Source organism: Hydra vulgaris, chromosome 09, assembly GCF_038396675.1.
Source record: "Hydra vulgaris chromosome 09, alternate assembly HydraT2T_AEP".
Lineage (NCBI taxonomy): Eukaryota > Metazoa > Cnidaria > Hydrozoa > Anthoathecata > Hydridae > Hydra > Hydra vulgaris.
Window position 1 is genome coordinate 9915001 of NC_088928.1, and position 25245 is coordinate 9940245.

Sequence of the window (25245 nt, forward strand, 5' to 3'; positions counted from 1 at the left end):
GATTCACAAGACAAATATGAATCAGTGGAATTAAAAAAATCAAGAAAGAGAGTATATAATAGAACAAAGTTAGCATCTAATCTTGTGATAACTGAATCTTTAAGTACAAATAAATCAGCTAGAATCTGTAAAAAGTTATTTGAAAAAGGTATTGAAATAAAAACTCCAAGTCAGACAGGAATATGGAGATCAACTATTAGGCAAGGGGAAAGCATGAAGAAAATTGTTGCTAAAATGGTGCAAGAAGAACAATTCTGCCTACATTTTGATGGAAAGAAAATAAACAAGATTGAATACCAAGTTGTGATACTTCAAAATGAGAAAAGGACTTACTTAAGAATTGCTAAATGTGAAAGTGGAAAATCCAATGATGTTATTAAAACTTTTAAAAAATTGCTAAATGATTTTGATGCATGGAAATGTATTTCAATGGTTATATGTGACACAACAGCAGTAAACACAAGAAGTTTAAATTGTATAGTTGTAAAAATACAAAATGAAATGGAAACCAGAGGCTTTACTAAACCACAATATTTTGGGTGTCACCATCATATACTTGATCTCCTTTTAAAACATGTTTTGGATCATTTTGTAAGTTGTAAATCAACAAGTCCTGGTTTTGATTATAAATTTGTGAAGGACTTAACCGAAAATTATGAAAATCTTCAAAAGAATTATACATATGAAGCTGAGCCTAATCATTACATAAACTTGGGATGGCGAGATGACTTCAAATTCCTTTATGAGTTATGTGAAGCTTTTAGTTACTTCAAGAATCATAAAAAATTACCAAAAATTAAGTGGCACAACCTTTCTCCATTGCACAGTGCTAGATGGAACTCTAGAGCATCATATGTTCTTCTTGCCTATTTTCTTATACCAACATGGAGATGTGAACTTGAAAGTGCAGCAACTTTTATTGCAAATCAATAAAAAAAACTTTGATTCAGCGAACAATTATTTGATGATAAATCATATGACTATATGCTTGATGCATTGACTAAAATTAAGTGTACAGCTGCTTTAAAGTGCTTTATGAAACACTGGAGCAAAGAAGATAGTGTAGTTCATATTCCAAGAACAAACATCATTGCTGAACGAGGCGTTAAATTGATGGAAGATCTCCTTCAAAATTCTAAAAAATGGTAATATGCAAATGTGAAATTTATTGGAAAGAATGACCTGTGAAGCGTTAAAACTAATTTGCTAAAAATAATTACTTTTATTCATCCACTTCAATGATATGTAGTTTATAAATACTAAATATAATTTACAATTAGTTTTATTTATTTTTGTGACTGTTCATAAATGGGTTGGAAATAAGTTTTATGTGTCCTCATGTAATCTATGAAAAATCACGTTATTATCAAGGAGGGGGGGGGGATTTTTTTGGAACTAGACTACCATTAAACCAGTTTTTTATCAATTACTCAACATTTCTCAGGTTATAGAAGTAAGGCCACAACAGATTCAAAAAATGCCATAACCCTAATGGATAGTTATTTCTTAAAACAAGAAATATATTTCTTGTTTTAAGAAAAGTATTTCCTAATAAGAAATGCAGTTTTGCTGTATAAGATGTTTAGTTTTTGATATTTAGTTTTGTGTTAATAATTTATAGCAAACAATGAATTTAGCTATAAAAATTTAACCATGATTTTTTTGTAAATAAATGTACCTTTTTGGTTTTATTTTTGGTGTAGTTTGTGTGTATGTGTGTATTGTAAAGACAAGCTAATAGTGGTCCAAACAACCTCTAATGGCTCAAAGTCTTAAATTTTGTTTAAATAGTTTGATGTTTTTGATTTTATTGAAATGGTTTTCTATGAAAAAAGTTTAATATATGTTTTACTTTTCTCTTGTAGATTAATTACAGGACATGTCAAAAAAGACACCAAATTTCTTAAGATTTTGATAATTTTTTTGTATACAACCTTTAATAATATAATAAACTTCACTCCAAATTTTACTGTCCAATTTTTTATGGTTTCACAGTCAATAATGTTTTAACCTCTTTTTTGACTGTTTTTTTTTTTTAGCTCTATTAATTTTTTAAGCTAAATCTTTGGTGACAGAAAATTAGCTTTAACTTATGTAATTTTTGTTCAATAGAAATGAAAGTATGTGCCTAAATATTTTTTATGGTGAATAACTTAAAAAATAATTCTTAAACATATGAGAATTTAAATATTAAAGTTATGAAACAAACTTTTTAAGTTTTCTGATACCCTATACAAAGAGAAGTATTTTTGAGATGCCCAAAAGGGATGATTCTTGAAATTTTTCCTCTGGTTCAATAGGAGAACTGCCTTCGTAAAATGAAATTATTACAAGTTCAACAAACAAAAAAATTAAGAAAGAACTTTAAATATAAATTTTGTTCACTCAAGTCATGAAGGTTTCCAAAATAGATGAAAGAAGATTCCCACAATAGATCAAAGAAGATTCCCACAATAAATTATATAAAGAAGTTAAATTTAATTGACATAGATATATTTACAGGAAAAATAATAAAAATAATTTTATATTCTAATGGCAATCAGAAAGTTCAACTGTTCAAAATTCAACACTAGTTATTCAACACACTTGGTCTAACAAATTAAAAGATTAAAATTATTAAAAGATTATTAACAAATTAAAAGAAGAGATTAATGTTACTAATTATATTGTGCAGATGGCTTTCATTTTCCCCCTTCTTCAGATGTGTATTATCAGTCATCATGTATCATCAAAATATTAAGTTAATGGTTATTGCAGTTAAACTATCAAAAGATAATCACGAACTTATTGATATGTTTGTAGTAGAACTATTAATAATTTTATGATGGTAAAAACCTACTTGAAAATATAAGGTACTCGAAAATAAGTTGTATTCTCAAGATGGTTTTGATGAGATGATGGTTCATTTATTAAAAACAATGGAAGACAACAGACAAATCTGAGCTAGTAAGTCTAACTGAAACAATAAGTAGTATTAATACTCTGACATAAGTTCCAAAATTTCTTGTTCATTCTTACATTGACAAAAGTCTCTGTGGTTTTTCAGAAAGTTACTATTTTGTTGTAGGAACAATTTTCATTGGGACAAAATTCAATTTATATTGCATCCATCAGTAGTTTATTACAAAGTAAACAATGTTCTGATATTGGATTTATTGTTGTATCTGGGATGATTTTTACTGCATGATGTAGATATGATGTATCATGTGATGAAGTTAACAGTTAAATGCAGTATTTAAAGATTAATATTAGATCCAATATTTATCAGGAAACTGAAACTGTTCATTATCTAAACCTACTAAACCCCGTGTATATGCCTACCCATATTCTATGTTAATAAAAATATTACAAAATTAAAATTTAAAAAAGTTTAAAAATAAGTTTATTTATTGCATATATAATTAATTCAAATCATAATATATTTAATACAGTTGTTGTATGGTCATTCACTTATATTTTATTTAAATTAATTTTGAACACAGTTAGGTTAAAAGTTGTTTTTTTTTTTTTCTTAATACATTTCCTCAATATTCAATATATTATTCAATATTCCCTGCAAAATTGTTTTAAAAGCTTCAAACAATATTTTAGACTGAGAATAAAATAATTATTTGCAATTTTTTAATGAGATAAAAGCAATAAATTTGGAATGGGGAGGGGGAACAATATTTAAAATCTTTATTTATATATTTAATAATTTATTTAAAATTTTATATAGTTTTTTATGAATTTTTTTACAACAAACCATAGCATATAGTTGATGTGTCTGAAAATATCTTAAAATGAATAAATTAAAAATTTCTAGTTTTAACCACAATTTAAAGCACAATTAAATTGATAAAAGGCAACTTGTTTTATTATTTGTTTTTGGTCTATGAGGTTCTTGATTATTTCTATTTTACTTTTAGATTTAAAAAAAAAAATTTAAAATGGTAAGTAAATTTTTTTTAATCTTTCAATGTAAATACAAAAATATGATTTTTATAAACATGATTTTTAGTTATAATTTTATTTTTAAAATAATGTAAACAAAATATCATGATTTTTAGTTGTCATTTTATTTTTAAAATAATGTAAATATAATAACATGGTTTTTCGTTATTTTTTTATTGTCCTCAAACTCTTTGCATCATATTTGTAGGAACCTTTGTATTACTAGATCTTTAAAAACCATAACTTTTAATCAGTTTAAGTTGTAAAGGTATTTGTTTCTAACGAACTCCTCCTTTTCATTCAACTGAAATCCCAAAATGCTTCTTACAAAATCTTGAAAAAAAAATTGCAGGCTACTTTATTTCGGCATTATTCATTAAAATTGTTAATCTGTAGTTCGTTGATCAGTAATTTCTAATAAAATTTAATAAATAGCAGTTAATCAGTAATTTGTAAAAAAAATTTGTTTTAAAAAGTTGTTACATTCTGTTATTTTTAGGGCAAAGCAAAAAAAACTAGAAAGTTCGCAACTGTTAAAAGAATGATCAGCTCAAAAGATACACGCATGTAATTATTTAATTTTTACAAGTTAAACACATTTTAATCTATTAAAAATTTTCAATGGATTCAAATACACACTAATGCAAAAGCATTTCCATTATGTTTATTTTTGACTGAAATATTTTGAAAAATGGTTTAAAATATTTTTATTGTTTTTGACAAGCTACTTTTAATTCACTTTGTAGATGTGCATTTTATATGACGCAAGCTATCTTTATACACGTTTAGTTTAATTTCATGGTGAAATCAATGGTTGTCTTTTATGTACTTGATTAAACTTTTTATTTTATGCTTGTCTTATTATATTCTGTTATTAATTAAAAACTTTCTTAAAAAAAAAAAATTCATTAAACTTTTTAAAAAACCTCTTAAACATTTGCCACCATTTGTAAAGTCATTGCAATAAAGAAATGTTATTAACCTGTTTAGCAATTTAAATAACATTATAGTTATTTAAATTGCTAAACAACAAACAACTCCATTTTAATGCATTTCTAATCATCAAAAAAGAAAAATGTCTTTTGAATAAATTCATGTTTTTCCCTTTTCCCTTAATTTTACAATTAGCTTTCTTTTATTTCTTTTTTTGGGTAAAATGCTTCCCACGGCTCATAATTTTTTTCTCAAGTCAAATAAAAATTCTTAATTACTAAAGATATTTCATCGTATTGATGCTAATAGTAATCTTACCTTTGATAAATGTCAATAAAGTCTAATAATCAAAAAGCTAATGCAAATAAAACAACAGCAAACAAAAAAAAAAAAATTTTTAACAAAACAGATCTAAATATAAAACTCGTGGGAATCCTACAGTAGTTTGAGCAATGCTACCAATGTTGTAGTTCAGAATGCTACCAATCAGTGTTATAGTTTCCTTAATCAATATTTGTACTAGTTATGTAAAAAGTTATTTATATTTAACATTGAACAAAATTTTTATTTTAAATGACTATTTTGCTAAACATTAATATTATTTTGTCCGCAACTATATATATATATATATATATATATATATATATATATATATATATATATATATATATATATATATATATATATATATATATATATATATATATATATATATATATATATATATATATATATATATATATATATATATATACACATATATACACACACATCGATGGCATTATCCATAGACGTGTTAAGTGCCGCAGATGTAATTTTACATGAAAGCATTTTGAAAGTAGTAGACCAGTAGCAATTTAGTAGACTCGTAACAATTGAAACGATTAGTAGACTTGTAATAATTTATTGTACACTTACCATATTTGGGCACAATAATGTTTGAAAAAATACGACAATTTTTGTGTACTTAGCTCAATTTGACCAAATGTTATACTTAACACTTCTGTGCATATATATATACATACATATATATATATATATATATATATATATATATATATATATATATATATATATATATATATATATATATATATATATATTTATATATATATTTATATATATATATTTATATATATATATTTATATATATATTTATATATATATTTACATATATATTTATATATATATGTATTACATATATGTATTATATATATATTTATTACATATATATTTATATATATATTTATATATATATTTATATATATATTTATATATATATATATTTATATATATATATTTATATATATATATATATATAGAGAGAGAGAGAGAGAGAGAAAGATTATTTAAATTTAATTTTTAATTAGAAAAGCCAATCTGAAGAAAAAAGAAGAAATTAAAAAAAAGGAAGAAGAAAATCAAGTTCGACATGTGTTAGTTTATAGTTTTTAGATTTAAAGTTTGTTATTATTTTTTGTTATTTTAGTATTAATATTTATTTTGTTTAGTGAGCAGGTATCGTCTGCACTTTTTTTTCAGTACAATACGCAACTTGGTCCACCGTATCGAGTCATTGTTGATACAAATTTTATAAATTTTTCTATTCAAAATAAACTTGATATATTTCAATCAATGATAGATTGCCTTTATGCAAAATGTAAGTTGATTGTTTCAATCAATTGATTTATGAACTTTATATATTTATATATAACTTTATATATTTTTTTAATTGCAGGAATCTCCCATCACCCCACTAACACTAATTCCTTTTTATAGATTTTAAAACATTATGGTAACATGAACATTGTAGATACTTAGTTGAGGTACAAACATTCTTGTTACATGTACATTTCTATTTACATTCAATGAATGTCTCAATTTGCTGTTTTAGCTTGGATTTCATTGCTTTTTAATGGCTTGCTCCTTTTTGATTTTTAATTGATTGCTGAAACCTTATATCCAATATTTTTTTTCTTTTTATTGAATTTATAGATAAAATGTCCTTTCTGCTTCCTCTAAATGCTTACCTTTCATGTTTATAAAAAAATTTATTATTACTGTTTTTATTTAATTTTGAATATTTACAATAAACTTTTTAAAGGAAAGTAATAAAAGTCTGTCTTCTATATTTCTTTTTGATTTTTTTTTTTATTATTATTTTAACCAATCCTTACCAAAGCCAAGTCGGGGAGCACTAGATAAGAAGGCTACTCAACTTTTTTTCAATTTTTTTGTTAATTGTTGTTACAACTCTCTCAACTCTAAAACACTGATATTGACAAACAAAACACTGATAATGACAAAAAAATCACTGGTATCAACAAAACACTGGTATCAATAAACAAAACACTGGTATTGACACTGGTGTGTGTGTGTGTGTGTCCTAAATAGTTATACCATTAAATTCAGGCTTTATGAATACTCCGGAAAAGTGACACAAATGTGAATAAAAAATAAACATGCGTCAGTACCCTAACTCTTTAGCATATAAATATTTTACAATTGTATGTAGTTACAATATACATTCTTTGAAATAAAATAATTAAAATTAACAAATAATTATTATATAAATTATATAAAAAAGTAATATATAAAAGTAATAATAAAAAATGTAATATATAAAAGTGTAAAGAGTAATAAGAGTTATGTTCATTTTTACAATATTCTTTTTTTTTTATTAAATAGGCATTCCATATATTACAGACTGTGTAATGGGAGAGTTAGAAAAACTTGGTTCACATTATAGAGTTGCATTAAGGTTTGTCATTTGTTTTTTTAAAACTTTCTTTAATAATGAACTTTATCGATATTTGTAAATAAAGCTTTTCTTATCAGAGTTGCTAAAGATGAACGTTTTGAAAGGTTACCATGCATGCATGCGGGAACATATGCAGATGACTGTATAATAAATAGAATTACACAGGTGATATATTTTAAATATGAAAATGTCATGGTAATATTTTTATACCAGTTAATATGATGCATTTATTTCTCTTTGTCATAGTGTGTGGCAACAATGTGTAAAAAAATTAAAGGGGGCAATTTATAGAAGACATCTTCCCTCTCTTTGTTTGTTTTTTTTTATTTATTTTTTACCTAATCTAAAACCAAAAATTATATTAAGGGGTATTAATCAATTTTGTTTTCAAACAAATATGATATATTTTATACAAGTATTGCTTCATGAGGTTTTAATTATATGCATAACAAATCTACTTTTCATTTTAACATAAAAATACCCAGAAATTTTTCTTGTATTCTGCATAATCTTTTCTCTAATAAATAATGCTCTTTAATATTCAGAAATGCCGTCATACTATGCAGACATTAACAGTAAATTCAATTTAATAGGAATAACTGATAAAATATTTTTATTTTTTTATTTTCCGTAAGACTAACTACTTTTGTGCCTAATTAGTCTTTATATTATAGTTTTCTGTATATTATTTTCAGAATTCAGCTGTGACAATTTTAGAGAGCAGTGGCATTTCTACAAGTGCAAGAAATAGTTTATAAATTGTGTAAGATAAGGTTAACAAAATAAATGTTAACAAGATTTTCTTAAAAAAAATCTTGTTAACATTTTGAAGATTGTTTGCTATATGTATCTTTTGTGTAGCAGGTTCAATGTACTATTTAACTTGAAAAAAAATCCTTTGCTTTCTAAAGCTAAAAAAATACAAATTGAAAATGCCAAAACTTAAACCGATTTAAGATAGTGTAGACTTAACAAATGGAGAAATTTCCTAAATTTATTGTTTGACTTCATTTTAGTTGTAAGAATAAGTAGAAAAAAAAAGTATTGCAAAAGAAAAGTGTCAAATATGTAGGATCTTAAGTAATATATTTTAGCCTAATCTAAAAGTTTATTTACAAATTATCATTACAAGTTTTGATAGAAATGAGTTACCATCACAAAAAAGAAAACTGTTAGGTGATTTTAAACTAACTACTTAAAATACAAGTTTTTTTTTGTTTTTTTTTTTTTGCAAAGCTCGCCAACTTATTGAATATTAAGTGTTGTTGTTTTTTTACCATATGAAAATTGGTTCTTTTAAAAGCTTTTGTTAATATATACAAACAAAATTTTTTACCAAAGGTTGTTTACTTCACCAAAACTTTTCTTTTTCAACAGTTCTTGCTGATTTATTCATGAAGCTATATTAAGAGTTTAAGACTGTTGAATGTTAGATTGGTGTAGAAAGTTGGATGCTAGGTTGGTGTAGAAAGTTGAATGTTAGGTTGGTTTAGAAAGTTGTATGTTAGATGTTGGCAGCACTTAGAATCCTTTGTTTTTTAAAAGAGAAGTCTCCTATGCGTTAATCGTTTTTTAAAAATATAATTTCTATTGTTTTTAATCCCTCTCTGCCAGGTTAAAATTGTTTGCAATAATCTGATGCAATATAATTTTAGTATTAATGGTATTATAGTTTTATAGCATCACATTTTGATGTTTTCTAGGGTAGATAAGTGTCTTGCTGCTAAATTGACGGCATCTTGATGTTGGAGCATTTCTAAAAAATAAATTTAATTGAGCCACACAAGTTTTTAGCCATTAGATTGCCACAGCATTGTGTCACAGTAAATATATAACTGCCAAATGAATACTTACGCTTTGATTTGTTGATAAAAATTTATACTCTTTTTGACCTGATGAATTCAAAAAAGCTTCATATAAACCTGCATGCCGTGCTATAACAGCAAGGTGAAACAATATGTTACTGAATTTTAAAGTGGGATCAAGTAAACAGATGCTTTGTGATGTAAAGTTCCCAATCCCATATAGCTAGTTATTACGTTATATTAAACATTCTGTAGTTATGATAGTAGCTTCTTTAGGAAAGATTTCAATATGTTTTCACATATTGGTTTAACGAAGATTATTTGAAAAAAATTTTCAGTTCGGAGAATAGGATGGTGGAATGATAAGTCGATTTTAAGGCAATTTTAGGCAGCTTGTCAGTTGTCTTAGTTTGTCAGTACTAACTAGTAAGTCTGTTAGCAATTTTTTGATACAAACAAATTTTAGTGCGGTAATGAATATAAGTTCATTATTTAAAGGTTTAAACAAAAAACCCCAGCTAAATTGCTAAGATTGTTCATTTTTTGCTGACAAAAAAAATAATCATTTGAATAGATTTGCTGTGTGATTTCTTTTGAAAAATAAACTATTTGACAAGCGCATACAGATTCTGCAAGCTTTTTAATAAAAAGAGTCTGGCTGAATCAGCAGTGAGAAGTGTGCTTGGTCATGAATCGGTTGATACTACAGTAGCTAATAAGCGCAGTTTGGATTCCAAGTAAATCAACAGTTTAAATTTTTTAAACTTCTTTTTTTTAATTTATTTAAAAGAGGCTTATAATGGAAAATTGTAAAAGTTTGTACCGAAGACTTTTTATTTAAAGATCATTTCCGATTTCCATTTACTTAAAAAAATATAGTTCATATTTTCGTTATAAGAATTTCGTTTTTAGACTGCACAACTTTAACCTGTATCCACGAAATAAAAATTTTTTTAAAAAGTTTAACGTTTGCAGTCAAATATTTCTTCTTTTATAATTTTAGTAATTATATTAATATAGTTACATTTTTTTATAAGGTTTCAAAGTTGCTTTATTTTTTATTTTATTTTTTTTAATAATAAAACAACTAGCTTTAAATGCTGTTCCTGTTTTAAATCTTATTTAATAAAATAAAAAAAAATTCCATAAATAATACCCAAATTAATATGAAAGTATTTGATGACTGACACATTTTAATTTCTTAAAACTTAAAGTCGTTTCTTTTATTTTTGTAAATGTTATTTCACCCGGGTACCCCGCACTCCGCAAATGAGTTAACATTATTTTGCGCAAATGGAAAAAACTTTCGTTTAATGGACAGACTTTGGTTTAATGGAAAAATAGTGGTTAAAGAGCAGGTTTTACAATGCTTGTTTCGGAAATTAAAATTTTTAAAATAATTTACAGTTGTTTAATATTTTTTTAAAATTATTGCCCTCTATTATTTAGTACCTTTTTTTTATTGCTTCATTTATATGGTAAAATGGATACGTACTTGGTTTATTGATTACATATTTTTATTGATTACGTTTATTGATAAAAATGAATTCTTTAGCATAAATGTTACATAGTGGCAACATGTGATAGAGATCTTAAACGCAGAATACGAAAAGTTCCTGGTGTTCCAATTATGTACCTTTCACAACATAGGTATGTTTTATATCTGGTAACTATAATTTTAGCATGTGGTTATAATTTGATAACCAATATAAAAGCGGACTGGAAATTGTTGACTCCTTATTACAGTTGAACTCATGTAATTCGAATCCTCAAAAGGGTCTCAAAATATGTTTGAATTAAAACAGTTTTTAAGTTATAGGAGTTCAATCTTAAATAAAAAACCCTAAAGAGACCGAGTAATTTGTTTAACTTAAATGATTTTTTGAGTTACACGAGTTCGAATTACAAGTGTTCGACTTACAAAAAAAAACTAAACAACTATATAGTTTGTTTAATGACTTCTAATACTTATTTGTTAACATTTATTATTGTTGCTTTTTTCATTAAATTTAAAATTTATTTTTAATTTTAAGGTTTACTATTGAAAGAATGCCAGATGCGTTTGGAGGTCAGTTTTTAAATTCAAAAACATAGTCAAGTTTACCGGTTGTTCTTTAAATTTATTTTTTTTTTATTTTTTTTTTACAGCACCAAAAAACTAGCTTTAAGATTTTAAACTTAAATCAAACAAACTTCGTGGGAATGTGCGTCACTTATTTAGCATCGAGTTATGCCCAATCTAGATTATGTTTAAATAAATGGATACTAAAATGAAGTTTTTTGTTTGCGTTGTTAAAAGTTGTTTTAAGTTAATAAATAAGATTCTGATTTCTCTGTTTCAGGTAATAAATAAGATTCAGGTAATAAATAAGATTTAAGATAGATTAATAAAAAAGATAATATTTAAGTTTTTTTTTGCAGAAGTTTGAACAATATTGGTGTTATTTTTATATTCTTAGCCTATGGCTCTTTATTGTCTAAACAAATGAAGATCTTTTTGCATATATTTTCGATCTGTTTAGTTAGCGTTTTAATTGTTTCTTTAAACTAATTTTTTTTTCCGTTTGTTGCACTGTACCATAACTCTAAAGTTGCTAAAGTCGCTTTCTAAATTAATTTTAAAATGAAATACTTTTTCTGGTATTTAAGGTGCTTATATGCAAAAGTATTTTATGCCTTAGAACAGGCAATTGTTTGCGAACCTTATTATTCTGAAGTCTGGACTTTCACTGTAAACAATGAAAATAATGACACTGCTTTTTTATTTTTTCAGTTAAAGTTGTTTTTACTTTAGGTTTTTCTAACCACTCTTTCCAGTAAGTTGATACGAAATATTACCCGTTGTAAACATATAAAATCGCTAATTTATTTTCTTTTTTAACCTTATTTCTTAATTTGTTAAGCGCTCAAAAAATGAGGGGCTCTAAACTTTATATGGCCAAAGAATCACACACCATTAAAGCCATGTGCAAAAGTAGATTTTCATACCGTCAGTTTCTTATCTTTGAAAAGTAGAATGACAAATATATTTCAGTTTATATGGAGTATTAACTTCCCTTTAAAATAAAAATTTGGGTATGCTGCAAAGAAAAATTTGGGTATTTGGACAATAGTGTTGAAATTTAAGCGTATTTTGATTTTTAAAACAAATTAGATTTGTTCAACAAAATACGCATAAATTTTAACATTAAGGTGTTGTTGTTTTTTTTAACCGTTTATTCAACCAAAAATTACAAATTCAGGTTGGGTGTCACTCGTTCAGTTTAAAACTAGTCAATAGAGTGATATCTAAATAAAGTAAACAAACAGAAAAATCAACAGTAATATTAATCAATAAAAGGAAGTGTAAATTAAATTATTTTAAAGAAAACAATAATAATGATTAAGCAAAATAAATTATGACAAAAAAGATGAAAACACTTAATAAAGGTGGTTCTATACTAAAAAAATCAAAATTTTAAAAATGCATTCATTTTTTATAATTTTTATACAAAAAATAGTATTTCATATTTAAAGTGCAGTAAAGAAAAGAATATTAAATTTTTTTTGGGGGGGGGTCTAGATTTTGGGTCCATGGAGCCTAAATATGGACTACGCGCTGCGATAAACAGCCTGTGAACTAATAATGGTATAATCATGAAATTTTCACAGTTTTTTTAATATCAAATGATTACACTCACCCTGCCAAAATCAAGTAATTTAACAAATTATTTAAGCTTTTGTAAGAAAACCTAATAATCATGGCCTAAAAAATAGCCCCGAAAAGACTTAGAACCTAAACCTTTTATTTGGAACCAGTTAACTAACATAAATATTTTTGTAAGGTGAGTGTACACATATATATAATAAACAACTCCTGAAAATTTCAACACAAACAGACAATAACTATGTTACAAAATACAATAACTACGTTAACATAAACTTAATTAAAAAATAACAAAAAACTAAAATCAAAAATACTCCTGCTTCATAAGATCTTCACTTTCATTTACTATACCAGTAAAACCATATTGCCCGAAACTGCTTTCTTTTTTTTATGGAGTCGAGCGATTTCTTTTCCATCGACTTTATTCATTCTTGGGATGTCTTGGTACAATACTGAATAGCAAATGTACCTGGTGTAACATTTAAACATTCAAATATGTCTAATATAGTACCACCAACAAATACTTAGGACAACATTTCATATTCTTATAAAGATCTGCTTCGCTATTTTTTCTTGATTTTAATAATGCACACACACTGCATATTTTTGAAAGAACCTGATAGTCAATACATTTCCTTGAGTCACTAGTAAAAAAAGTGACAACACAGTTAAATAAATGGTATTCAAGATAGTAAATTCTATCTTGAATACCATTAAATGCTTTTATGTAGGAGGTGAGTTCATTAGACCACAAAACTTTTCTAAACTAAAATGACTTCTTATCTCTCTTATGGCAACGACAGATCTATAATTAACTTCAAATGGTGACATTACAGAACGTTGCTTTTCGGTCTCTTTGCTAGAATAAAAAGACTACTTCCAATTGCACGAAGATTTTTTTAAAAGAAATGTTTAAAAATGCAGTCAATTCATTCTTTTTCGATAAATCATTTAAGATTTGAATTGAATTATCACGAAATTGTCAACAATGTTTAATCAAAGTAACAACTGATTTTAAAATGTCTGTGCCAATGAAATAAAGCATGAAGGCAATTCCTTTGAATTATTAACTTTTACTATTACTATTCTTACTGCTGTGATAACTTCTTTGCAAAAAGAGATGTCAACATTTTTGATTGAGTTAAGTTTACTTTTTTTCTTAAATTTAAATTATATTTATTTTTTCCCATAATAGAAAAAACACGAGGCAAATAAAGTTAAACACGAGGCTTTTAGTATTTCTGTAAATAATATATGTAAAAATAATAACAGTTCTTAAAAATTATTGCTATTTCAGGAAAATAAACATGAAAAGTTACTGGCAGCATTGTCAAAAACTAAATCCAAATCAAGAGTATATGGCGCAACACTTTAAAACATCTATTTTTTTTTAAATATAAACAGCCTGTTGCTAAGGGCGTTGTTATGGAACATTTTTAACTTCATTACAAAACTTGCTATTTTAAAGCATTTTTAAAATCATTTGCTATAATAATCTCTATATATTTAGAATAAAGAATGTTTGGGTTTCAAGAATATGTAACTTTTGAAAAATCAACTTTTTTCGATTTTTATAGAATAGGACCTTAATAAAAACAGCGAACAACAAAAATAATTTGCAATAACAGTGCAAATAATAACAAACTTTACGCAAACTTCTACAAAATAAAATAATAATAAACTTAGTTATTTCGGCGGGAAAAGAAATTTTTTAAAGATAACTTAAAATTAGTATGAGATCGAATTATTCACGGTCGTTTAATTTCGATACCAGACATTTATAGTGCGCATGCGTCTCCGGAGTTTTTCTGTTTTTATCTTGATATTCACAATAATTTTGATTTGTACTTTTAGATACAGAAAATTGGAACACGTTTTTAAACAATTGTATTTTGTTTTTCTTAGTGTTGTAAAGTTTTATAAAATAGACAAGTTACAAAATATTATAGATAGTTAAAAAAAAGTTTGATTCGATTGCTTTTTACCAAACTTTCAAGAGCTGTAATAAAAAGTATTATTTTTTAAATTTTATGTTTTATTTATGTTGTTCTAAACTCTTTAACTTTTTTAATTCAATTTTTGAAAGCAAGAACTAAACGGTTTCTAAAACTATCATCTAAATTCTTATAAAACTGTGCAGACTATGTGGAAACTATATCGGCAATGACCCAATTAACACAAAAAATACAAAGATTAGAATTGATCGGGCATTTTTCACTGAGCTAGAAGAAGACAGAATGGACACCCACCCACCTAAAATTTGCATTAAATGTTACACAAACTTGAGAAATATAGAACAGCGAGAAACAACCTCTAATTTCAGTTTAAGTCAATGGCCACAAACTTGTTTCATTGAAAGATGCATATGTTTTTTGAAAAAATCTGGTAGGAAGAAAAAAAAGCAGTGTGGAAGATCACCATTAAATGATGTGTATGCAACATTTGTAAAAGATTGTTACATAAACCTGTATTACTTAATAATTGTCAACATTTGTTTTGTGCAACATGCATTTTTCCAAACATAATTGGAAAATTAGAGACAGAAACTAAATGCACAATATGTTGCTCTAATATAACTCTTGGTAGTATCTTGAAAGCTACGCCAATCCAAGCTATACTTAAGAATTTAGTTATAAAGTGTTGTAATAATACATGCACCAAAAAATTTACTGCAAAAAATATAAGCTATAAAGAAGAACATGAACAAACATGCAGAATTAGAAACAAATCACAATATAGTTCCGCATCGTCTAGCTCTTCATTGACAGTTACAGAGATATATAAAATAAATGAGAATTGTGAAATTCCAAAAGAGTTAGACAATGCATTTGCTCACTTAGCAAAATTGAAAATGGCAAAAAACAAATCATATTCCTTTGAACTTCCTTCAGGTGGTCTACGAGTAAGCTATATTTATTTTTAAATTAAAATATTCAATATTAACAAATAATAGTTTAAAGAATATTTTATAGTTAAATAATTGGTCTTTAATAGACTATACAGTTTAAAGTGATAGTCTATTAAAGACCAATAGTTTAATCCAGAAAACTATTAGAAGGCATCAAAATCAAATACAACAATCACTTATTGAAAATGCAGGACCAGCAAAAAAAGCAAAAATAAATCAAGCAGCACTTACGCCCTATTCTTTTAATGAAAATGATAAAATTAATATACTGAAAAAAGCAAACATCCCCCAAGTTCAGATAGGGTCAGAGGATATTGTATCGCTAACGGCAGATTGTGGTTTACCTTGGGAAAAGATGAAAAAAATGATTAGGTAAGAACTTCGAGACCTGAGGATGTTAATCCGGTCCTGCACATGCACATATATGTTTATTTATATTTATCTTTATTTCAGATCACTTTCTAATCAGCAAAAAGTTTCAAAATATTGGTCAGGTGATGATTTGATTGTTGAAAACAAAGAATTTCTGTTTGAATTCAAAAATAAAAAAGGAACTTTTGAAATAAAAGATACTCCTACAGCATATATTAATGATTTACCATTGCATTTAATCAAGTTACTGGCACTAGTCAAATGTAGTAGGTTTAGGTTGAAAATTTGATTACTTCAAAAATTTTAGTTTCATGATATTAAGGAATGGTAAACTGACTGATCTATGAAGAGAACAAATTGTTTGGCATACATCCTAACAAAAAAATCAACTTTTTAAGGTATTTAGGCAAATTTTCCCCCTCCCCAAATTTTTAAAAATATTTTTGGGGAATATTTTAAAATTATTATATTTTTTACTTGTTAAAATATAAAAAAAGTCCTAAATTGCAAATCTAAATGATTTTTAAATAGATTTATAGAGTATTAAAATAACAAATATGTATAATATAATACAGTTATAATATCTAAGACATAATAAAATATAACTAGAATATATTAAAATAAGAAAGTCCATGAAAAATTGAGAATCAAACTCAAACAAAACTAGGCTTAAGGATAAACTTATAGATAAAGCAACATGATTTATAAATGAATTTATTAAGTATTAAAATAACAAATATTATACAGAATATAATACAAAAAGTATCATTTACAAGACATACAATTTTATATAAAAGATAAGTAATCGTATTATAATAGGGAAATCCAATAAACTTATGGATTTTACAAGTTTTTCACAGACTATTTCACAGACTTTCCAATGATTGATTTATATGAAATCATCTAAACTCTATTGCTTGAGTATTCAATCACTGCTCTTCTCAGTAGTTCTCCATGGTTTGATCTGGATTCAGATGTTGCGAATCTACTCAGAGTTTTCAGCATGTTGTGATCAACAGATTCAGAACATTGCTCAGCAAATATGCCTAATGGCATTCTAATATTGTTTAAGGAATTAATGAGGTGGTGTTCAATAATATGACCTTTCCACCCCATTGAGAGATTGTGGTTAAAGTTGATTTTAACATAAAGTTCAGTTTCCTAAATCAAAAGTAAAAAATAAATAGCTAGTATGCCTATGACTTAATATTTATAAATAAGAATTGTTTCCATGTTTATTTCTACATCATATTCAATAATTACTTTCCTAAAATTTCTTTTTTCAAACTTTTTTTAAAAATTATTTTCAAATTTTAATTTACCTTTAACTTCTTAACATAAATTGCAATGGCATCTGCGTAACCCTCATGAAGTTTCATACCAAAGCACTTATCGACAACTAAAATGTCATGGTTAATGTTGAAATTTAACCATATAATTTAAAGTTATGTTTTAAATTGAAAAAATAGTTCATACACAAATGTGTGTGTGTGTGTGTGTGTGTGTGTGTGTGTGTGTGTGTGTGTGTGTGTGTGTGTGAGATGTGTGTATAAATTACCTATAGAAAATGATTTTAACAGCTCAACAACTGGATTATAAGAAGGATAATGGTCAAAAATAGGTTGTTCCAAATCAGGCAGAAGCTTCCGAATTTTGTTAGCATTTCTACCATCCAACCCACCTCCATTATATCCATGCCAAATTATCCCATGGTTACTTAGCCATACAGCAATTTCAGGTTCTTTACATAAAACAGAAATATCTGTAACAATCTTCATCAGCAAATGAAGTTCTGGTGGAGGAACTACATCAAGTACATATGTATTTCCAGCTACATCAAGCAGACATGGATAAATAACATTTTTGTAGATTTGCATAGAACATTTCTTAGATTCATTTTCAGCAAAGCTTGTATACAGCAACTTTAACTTATTGAAAGTTCTCAGTTCTCCCAGATTTGACTTTTCACCATTGCAATATAAACAAGAGTGTTTTCCTCCATGTCCTGATAAGCCTAAAATTATATTTCGCAGTTTAAGATCTGCTGCTTAGTAGAACTTAAGTCTGTTGAGCATTATTTTCTCGATAATTATCTGATGGTTCGCATGATTTTCAGTAAGATTTTTGGCAAATGCCAATACCAGAACTTTCTTAACACCAGTATTTTTGTTTTCTCGACAGTCAATATCTGTTTCTATATTAAAAACATTCATAACAAATTTTAAGGATCCTTGACCACCATCTATTCCAACACGAATAATAGCTTTATCTACTTCTAGTCCCCTAACAGTGCAAATATGTTCAACAAGTGATTTGGAATCTTTCACATACACAAAATCTTTAATTACAGTATGTAGGATTTTTTTATTACCAACTTTTTTCTTAGCTGTAAACTCCACTTTTTCTACTGCGTAATAATCATCAAGACTAGATGACCATATCTTTATTTTCTTTGAAGTGTTAGCTTCCACTCCCAATCTACCCAAATCTTTTCTGCAATCCATTGCAATTGAGTTTATTGTAGAATCTGATAGATCGTGCTTTCTTTTTATACTATAGAAAGTTTGACTTGATATTGTTTTCATTGTCCTCTTCTTTCCTATCTGTAAACTTAACGGAGTCCCACCTGTCTACAATTTTATAGTTTCCCCCAATTGAATGTTTTGAACTTGTTGGATTTCGTTTATAGAATTGGAGAGGACTTGTTCTACTGTTTTTAAACCTAAAATTTAACATTTAAAACTTGTAATAAGATTTAATAAGAACTGTTATACAGACTATAATTTATTTATTCTAATACCTTTTGAGATCATCAGCATTCTTATGTTCTCCACAGTATCTTTCTTACTACAGGAATGTTGAATTCCAACTCCAACTCTTTGATAACAGTTAAATTCCAACTCCAATTCTTTGATAACAGTTAAAGCAAATTTTTTTATAACTTTATTTGATATCTCAGGTTCATTTAAATAAACACTTAAAACATCCTAAGAAATAATTTTTTATACTTTATAAGTTATTATTAATGGTAACTCAATCAATTTTCAAATTGAATAAGTAAATTACAACTTATATTTTATGAAAGTTGATTTTCAAACGTTTGTTACTATGTTTACATTAAAAGTTATACATTACCTTAAGGTTTACCTCTTTGGATTTATCTCTGGACATAACATATAGTGGACAATCGCAGGTTGACTCTGCATCACCTATAAATATATATATATATATATATATATATATATATATATATATATATATATATACATATATATATATATATATATATATACAGTCGTCTGACAATTTATTATGGCCACCTACAATTTTTATAGAAACTCTAGAAAAATTGTGATTTTCCATCAGTTTTTACAATTTTATCTACCAAAGACGTATTCTAATAAAAAATCAGGTTGTGTGTTAATAAAAAATTACCATTTTATAAGAATAAATACACTTTAATAAAAAATATTCATATAATATCTTAGTTACAATCAATATTTTGTAACCCCCCCCCCCTTTTTTTTTGCATCGATTACTGCCTGTACCCTTTTAGGCATGCTTTTTATGCAGTTTTCTGCCATTTCCTGCAATCTTGCATTGTGGTTCCAATGTTGATAATACTTTCTATTAGAACCACCTTGTTTGTAATATTTTCCTTGGCCACCTCCTTTTTTAATAGCTCCCAAACATTCTCTATAGGATTGAGATCCGGCGAATTTCCCGGCCAGTCCAACAAAGGAATATTTTTATCTTTCAAAAAGATTTTGATAGACTTAGCCGTATGGTATGGTGCTCCATCTTGCATGAATGTTTTGTTTTCCTCTGGACCAAACCATTCCGTCAATTGAGGTAACAATCTTTGTTCCAGGACATTTTTATACTGCACCTGGTTCATTATCCCTTGAACAATGTACTGCCTTCCCATTCCTTTCCCACAAATGACCGACCAAATCATCACCGAGGTTGGATGTTTGACGGTTTGAATAATACAGCTACTTAAATATTTCTCTCCAACCTTCCTTTTCACGTATTGTGCTTTTTTTGATAAGACTTGGAACGTGCTCTCATCACTAAAGCAAACCTAAAAATATTATATGATGGTTCATTGACCACAATGCATGGATTATCTAAAAAATTTAAAGTATTATTTAATAAAATAATCTGTTATACCGTTTTCCAATCGTCTTCAGTCCAATTTCTATATTTTTTTGCCCATTCTAATTGCTTCTCCATCATTTTTGGCGTTAATTTTGGCCGGACGTCTTGAGCTGTAGCCAAGATCGTGTAGACGACGCTGAACCGTTTTCTTGGACATCTTAATACCAGAGCTCTCCAACTTCTCAGTGATATCATCATTTGATGCTAGCCTATCTTCCAAATCTATTTTGGTAAGAATTCTTTCACCTCGTGGAGTAAGAATTCTTTTTTTACCACAGTTCCCAGTCCTTTTTGGAGTCAGGTTTTCCATGTTGACAATTTTTTTTTGGATATTCTGCACTGACACTCTAGAAACATTACATCTTCTGGCGATTCCTCTTCGGGAAAAACCAGTATTTGTAAGAAGTGCTTGGATTTCACTTTTTTTTTCTAGAGATAAGTCCTTTTTTTTTGCCCATTTCTAAAAAAATAACCAATTTTAGTACGAAAATTTCTATTATTACTTAAAATAATTTTAATCACAAAATACTGAGTGAAATAAAAATATTTTTATGTTAATTTATGTAATGTAATATTCTTAAAGTAATATTAGTCGATTTGAGTGCTTACTTTAATGATAACTTTGAAAAATATACCAAAACTAACAGAGAGTATTCACCACGTGCACTGTAAGAATAGAAGTCTCAAGATGGCGTCACACAAAATGGCTATCAAAAATGACAGTGTTTACGCCAGCATAAAATTTTAAATAATTTTGTCAACGTATAACTATATTGTATGCATCCAAATAAATTAAATTATATAATTTTGAACTATAATGCCAAGAAAACAAAAGATAAGCAAGGTATGTTAAAATTTATTGGGTGGCCATAATAAATTGTCATACGACTGTATATATATATATATATATATATATATATATATATATATATATATATATATATATATATATATATATATATATATATATATATATATTTCAGAGAAATATGGAATACATATTTACCTTTAAATCTTGGAAGTAATCTAATTCTCTCAGACGTGAGCAACCAATTTTCTAAAGTTACAATAGATAATGACTCTCCTTTTTTGGCAGAGTATAAGTAAACCTTGCAGCTTGAACATAAACCTGTTGGGCTAGAAAGTAGATCTGGATTGTAGTTACTATTTTCATACATTTGAACCAGATTTAGGAACTGAGTTCCAGGTTCCAACATAGAACATTTTAAATTTTTTTTGCCACAACAAGCACAAATAATCTTGAGAAATGATAAATGATCTCTATGTTTATAAGGCATGTCACTTATATTAATTATGCTAGTGATATGTAAGTGAATATGTATATATATATATATATATATATATATATATATATATATATATATATATATATATATATATATATATAAAATACTAATACAAAATATTTTGAAGTTAGAAATAAAAATATTATAAATTATCAAACTTCTTATAATATCTAAACTTAATCAAAAACATTTTCATAAGGACCAAAATATCTTTTCTACAAATTCTATTAATTAATTTTCTTACTGTTTAAAAAAGTTGAAAAAAAAATTATAAAAAAATTGTATGTCACAATTTTCCTTTGGGAGGGGGGAAATTTGCCTCAATTCCCTAAAAGTTGTTTTTCTAGTCAGGATGTACGCCAAATAATTCGTTCTCTTCATAGATCAGTCAGTTTACCATTCTTTAATATCAGGAAACTAAAATTTTTGAAGTAATCAAATTTTCAACCTAAACTTACTACATTTGACTAGTGCTGGATGAATTAGAAAGGTAAGTTCAAGATATATTGAAGTTTTCTTTAAATAATTTGTATAAATTCTATTCTTTGTTTTATAAATAAATAATTTATTTTTTATTATTGTAGATATAAACAACTAACATATAAAAAGATAAATCCTAGTGAAATACATGTAAAGGTTGGTGGGGACCACGGAGGTGGTTCATTTAAAATGAGCTATCAGATAGCTAATGTTTCTAAACCTAATTCAAAGAATAATACAACAGTTTTCAATATATTTGAGGCCAAAGACTATAGAGCAAACCTTAAAATTGGACTCTCAAGGCACATACATGAAATAAGACAACTTCAAATAATAAAATATTTCCAAAATTTATTTGCTCTTTGATTTATTAAAAAATTGTTTGAAATAAAAAACATTTTTAATCAACTTTAATAAATTGTAATTATAGGGAAAAGAGTTGGTGTGTGTTTATATTTGGTGATTATGTATTTCTGTGTGCTATCTATGGAATCACAGGAGCAACAAGTCAGTCTTAAGTTTTGTATTGACTAATCTTGTATTCTAAATTAAATTACAAAAATGAAATTGCAAAAATTATAAAAATTAAATAACTTATTTGTAATAAGAGGCAACATTAAAAATGCAAATAAAGAGGCAACATTAAAAATGCAAAGAAATTCAATAATGTAATTGATGAGCCATTGTTTGATATACCAATTGAACAGATGTGTATAAATTGTTGCCGAACTTTTAATGCATATAATATATATATATATATATATATATATATATATATATATATATATATATATATATATATATATATATATATATATATATATATATATATATATATATATATATATATATGTATGTGTATATATATATATATATATATATATATATATATATATATATTTATATATATATATTTATATATATATATTTAATAACACACACTACTATTATGGGATTGTTATAAATCATTTTACAGATAGCAATACCAGCTCTTCACATCTCATTGCGAATATTTCTAAAATTCTTTGACATGTTAGAACCTGAATGTCATCTCCTTGATATCAAACTAGCTGGATTTCTCGCAATAAATGATAAACACCTTAACTTGAGTGAATTTGACAAATATGTTGAAAAGCAGGTAGAGATATGCCAGTTAAAATATCCCATTGATGATATAAATAACAAAATTCTTCTTATTCAAGATACAAGTGTCATTGATGTACTTTGTAACCCTGAAAATTCAGATTACTTGCAGTTAATGTACACAAAGAGAATTGCACTGTTAAAATCAAAGAGAATAAAAAAGATATCTATTAAATAGTACTAGAAATAATGATTTATTTTTAGAGCATTGTTTTTATTATTTTACGGAGTGTATTATATGGATTTTTTGTACAATAATTATATTTAATTTTTAAGGAGGCACAAGTTGTAGAATGTTGTAAAGTTGAATTATTAGAAGGAATTGGCCAAAAATAATAAGAATTGACTCTGTTTTAAAGTCCTGTGGAGTGCAACGACAAGCATACCATAGTTGCTCATTCACTGGAAATCATGTTCATAAAATGTTGAAGGTACAATATGAAAATATAAATCTGTAATAAAATTTTCATGAAATAAAATCTGTTAAAATTTCTTTTTTATGTTATGCAGGTTTTTACAATCTCTGCACTAAATTATCATTTCCAATCAACATTCCTAATCAAGTATATTGCAACGCATATACGTATTTATGCATATAAAGCATATGCATATAATAAAAACTTTTATACAAATGTGTTAAATGATTTTTGTTTTATTTTTTAGGTTGATAACATATAAAAAGTTATGTGACTCGATTCCCTAAGTAGTTTTCAATCATATAAAATATCAAGAACATCCAATTCATGTGGAGGTGATTAACATACAACGAAAATTCAATATTTTGTTTAACAGCTATTTTAAGTGTGACAATGAAATGAACTCATGTCATTTATTCACCGAAGAAAAAATCAAGCGTTTTGGTAAGTTTATCGATTATTATAAGAAATATTTAATAAATATTGTTTAAAGACAAATTTTTCAATTATTTATTTACATTTACTAGTTAGGTTTTTTTTTGGTAGAAACAGCAGTATGTGAATTAAGAAGTTTTTTTGAAGCACTGGGCCAGAAGAATCAATAACTCCCAAAATGTATATGTTAGAGAACCTCATGGGAGTATTTTTAAGCACATGGGGAGTAGGTCTTGGATTATATGGGGAGCAAGGTGGTGAGAGTGTTCATGCAGAGTTTAATAATATCGAAAGACTATACTCGAGCATGTCTGGTATACGAAAATTAGAAAGTATAATGAGAGTCCATTTCATATGAAATAGCATAATGGCAAAGTCATTAAAACCGCCCATCATTCCTCGAAGAAAGAAAACTGCATAATAAATTTTATATTTTATGTATAGTAAAATGATTTTGCTTAATAAAATTGTATAGTTTATGTCAAATATATATATTTAATATGTTTGTATAAAGTTACTTTAACATGTTGTCGAAATAAGTCAGCCATATTGTTTTACGATTAGTAAAAAAATATCAAAATATTATCCAAATTTTTTAGCTGCACATCTTCATGTAAAAAAATGACTGGTAAAAATACTGTGTTAGATATTATAGCTTAACTTTTATTCTTTTCAATGATATGTAATACTATATTTCAAAAATCGATCTTCGTAGGTTTTCTTAAGGAATAAAAATGCTAGTAAATTCCGCGATGAAATCTCGGTCAACTTTACAGGTGAATTAAAGCTTCAGACGCGACATATTTTTGTTACTTTTGATTTTTTCCAATTACAAAAACGTAAGTTAATAATAAAAAAAATTTATTAGTGAGATTTAATATTTTTGTATCCTATATATGAAAGATTGAAAATACCTCTAAATTCTCCGTTTTCGAGGCTAGTGGA

General features: G+C 26.3%; 1 protein-coding gene and 2 long non-coding RNA genes across 8 annotated transcripts; 2 read left to right on the forward strand and 1 right to left on the reverse strand.

The window, feature by feature from the left end:
* Positions 1–3803: 3803 nt before the first annotated feature.
* On the forward strand, positions 3804–11703 carry LOC100204848 (rRNA-processing protein FCF1 homolog). Its single transcript, XM_065804678.1, has 9 exons — positions 3804–3932; positions 4433–4500; positions 6237–6302; positions 6378–6526; positions 7555–7627; positions 7705–7792; positions 10988–11082; positions 11466–11500; positions 11581–11703. Exons 1-9 carry the CDS (start codon positions 3930–3932, stop codon positions 11592–11594), a joined length of 591 nt encoding a protein of 196 aa, XP_065660750.1. The 5' UTR covers positions 3804–3929; the 3' UTR covers positions 11595–11703.
* Positions 11704–14917: 3214 nt separating this feature from the next.
* LOC136084547 (uncharacterized) lies at positions 14918–24813 on the forward strand. 6 transcript variants are annotated; one of them, XR_010640628.1, is made up of 5 exons: positions 14926–15089; positions 22737–22813; positions 23283–23880; positions 24113–24309; positions 24412–24813. It is a non-coding gene; the product is annotated as an uncharacterized LOC136084547 (long non-coding RNA). The 6 variants fall into 6 exon arrangements; XR_010640627.1 differs by lacking the exon at positions 14926–15089 and having other exon boundaries at positions 21949–22813; positions 23283–23626; positions 23726–23880; XR_010640629.1 differs by lacking the exon at positions 14926–15089 and having other exon boundaries at positions 21953–22813; positions 23283–23444; positions 23726–23880.
* Positions 19182–21867, reverse strand: LOC136084548 (uncharacterized). The gene is made up of 3 exons (XR_010640632.1): positions 21526–21867; positions 19494–19567; positions 19182–19345 (listed from the first exon to the last, which is right to left on the reverse strand). It is a non-coding gene; the product is annotated as an uncharacterized LOC136084548 (long non-coding RNA).
* Positions 24814–25245: the final 432 nt, after the last annotated feature.

Coding starts and splice junctions, on each gene's coding strand:
- LOC100204848 (XM_065804678.1), top strand. Junction 4,501..6,236: donor AGCTCAAAAGATACACGCAT/GTAATTATTTAA, acceptor ATTTTTAATTAG/AAAAGCCAATCTGAAGAAAA. Junction 11,083..11,465: donor ATGTACCTTTCACAACATAG/GTATGTTTTATA, acceptor TTTAATTTTAAG/GTTTACTATTGAAAGAATGC.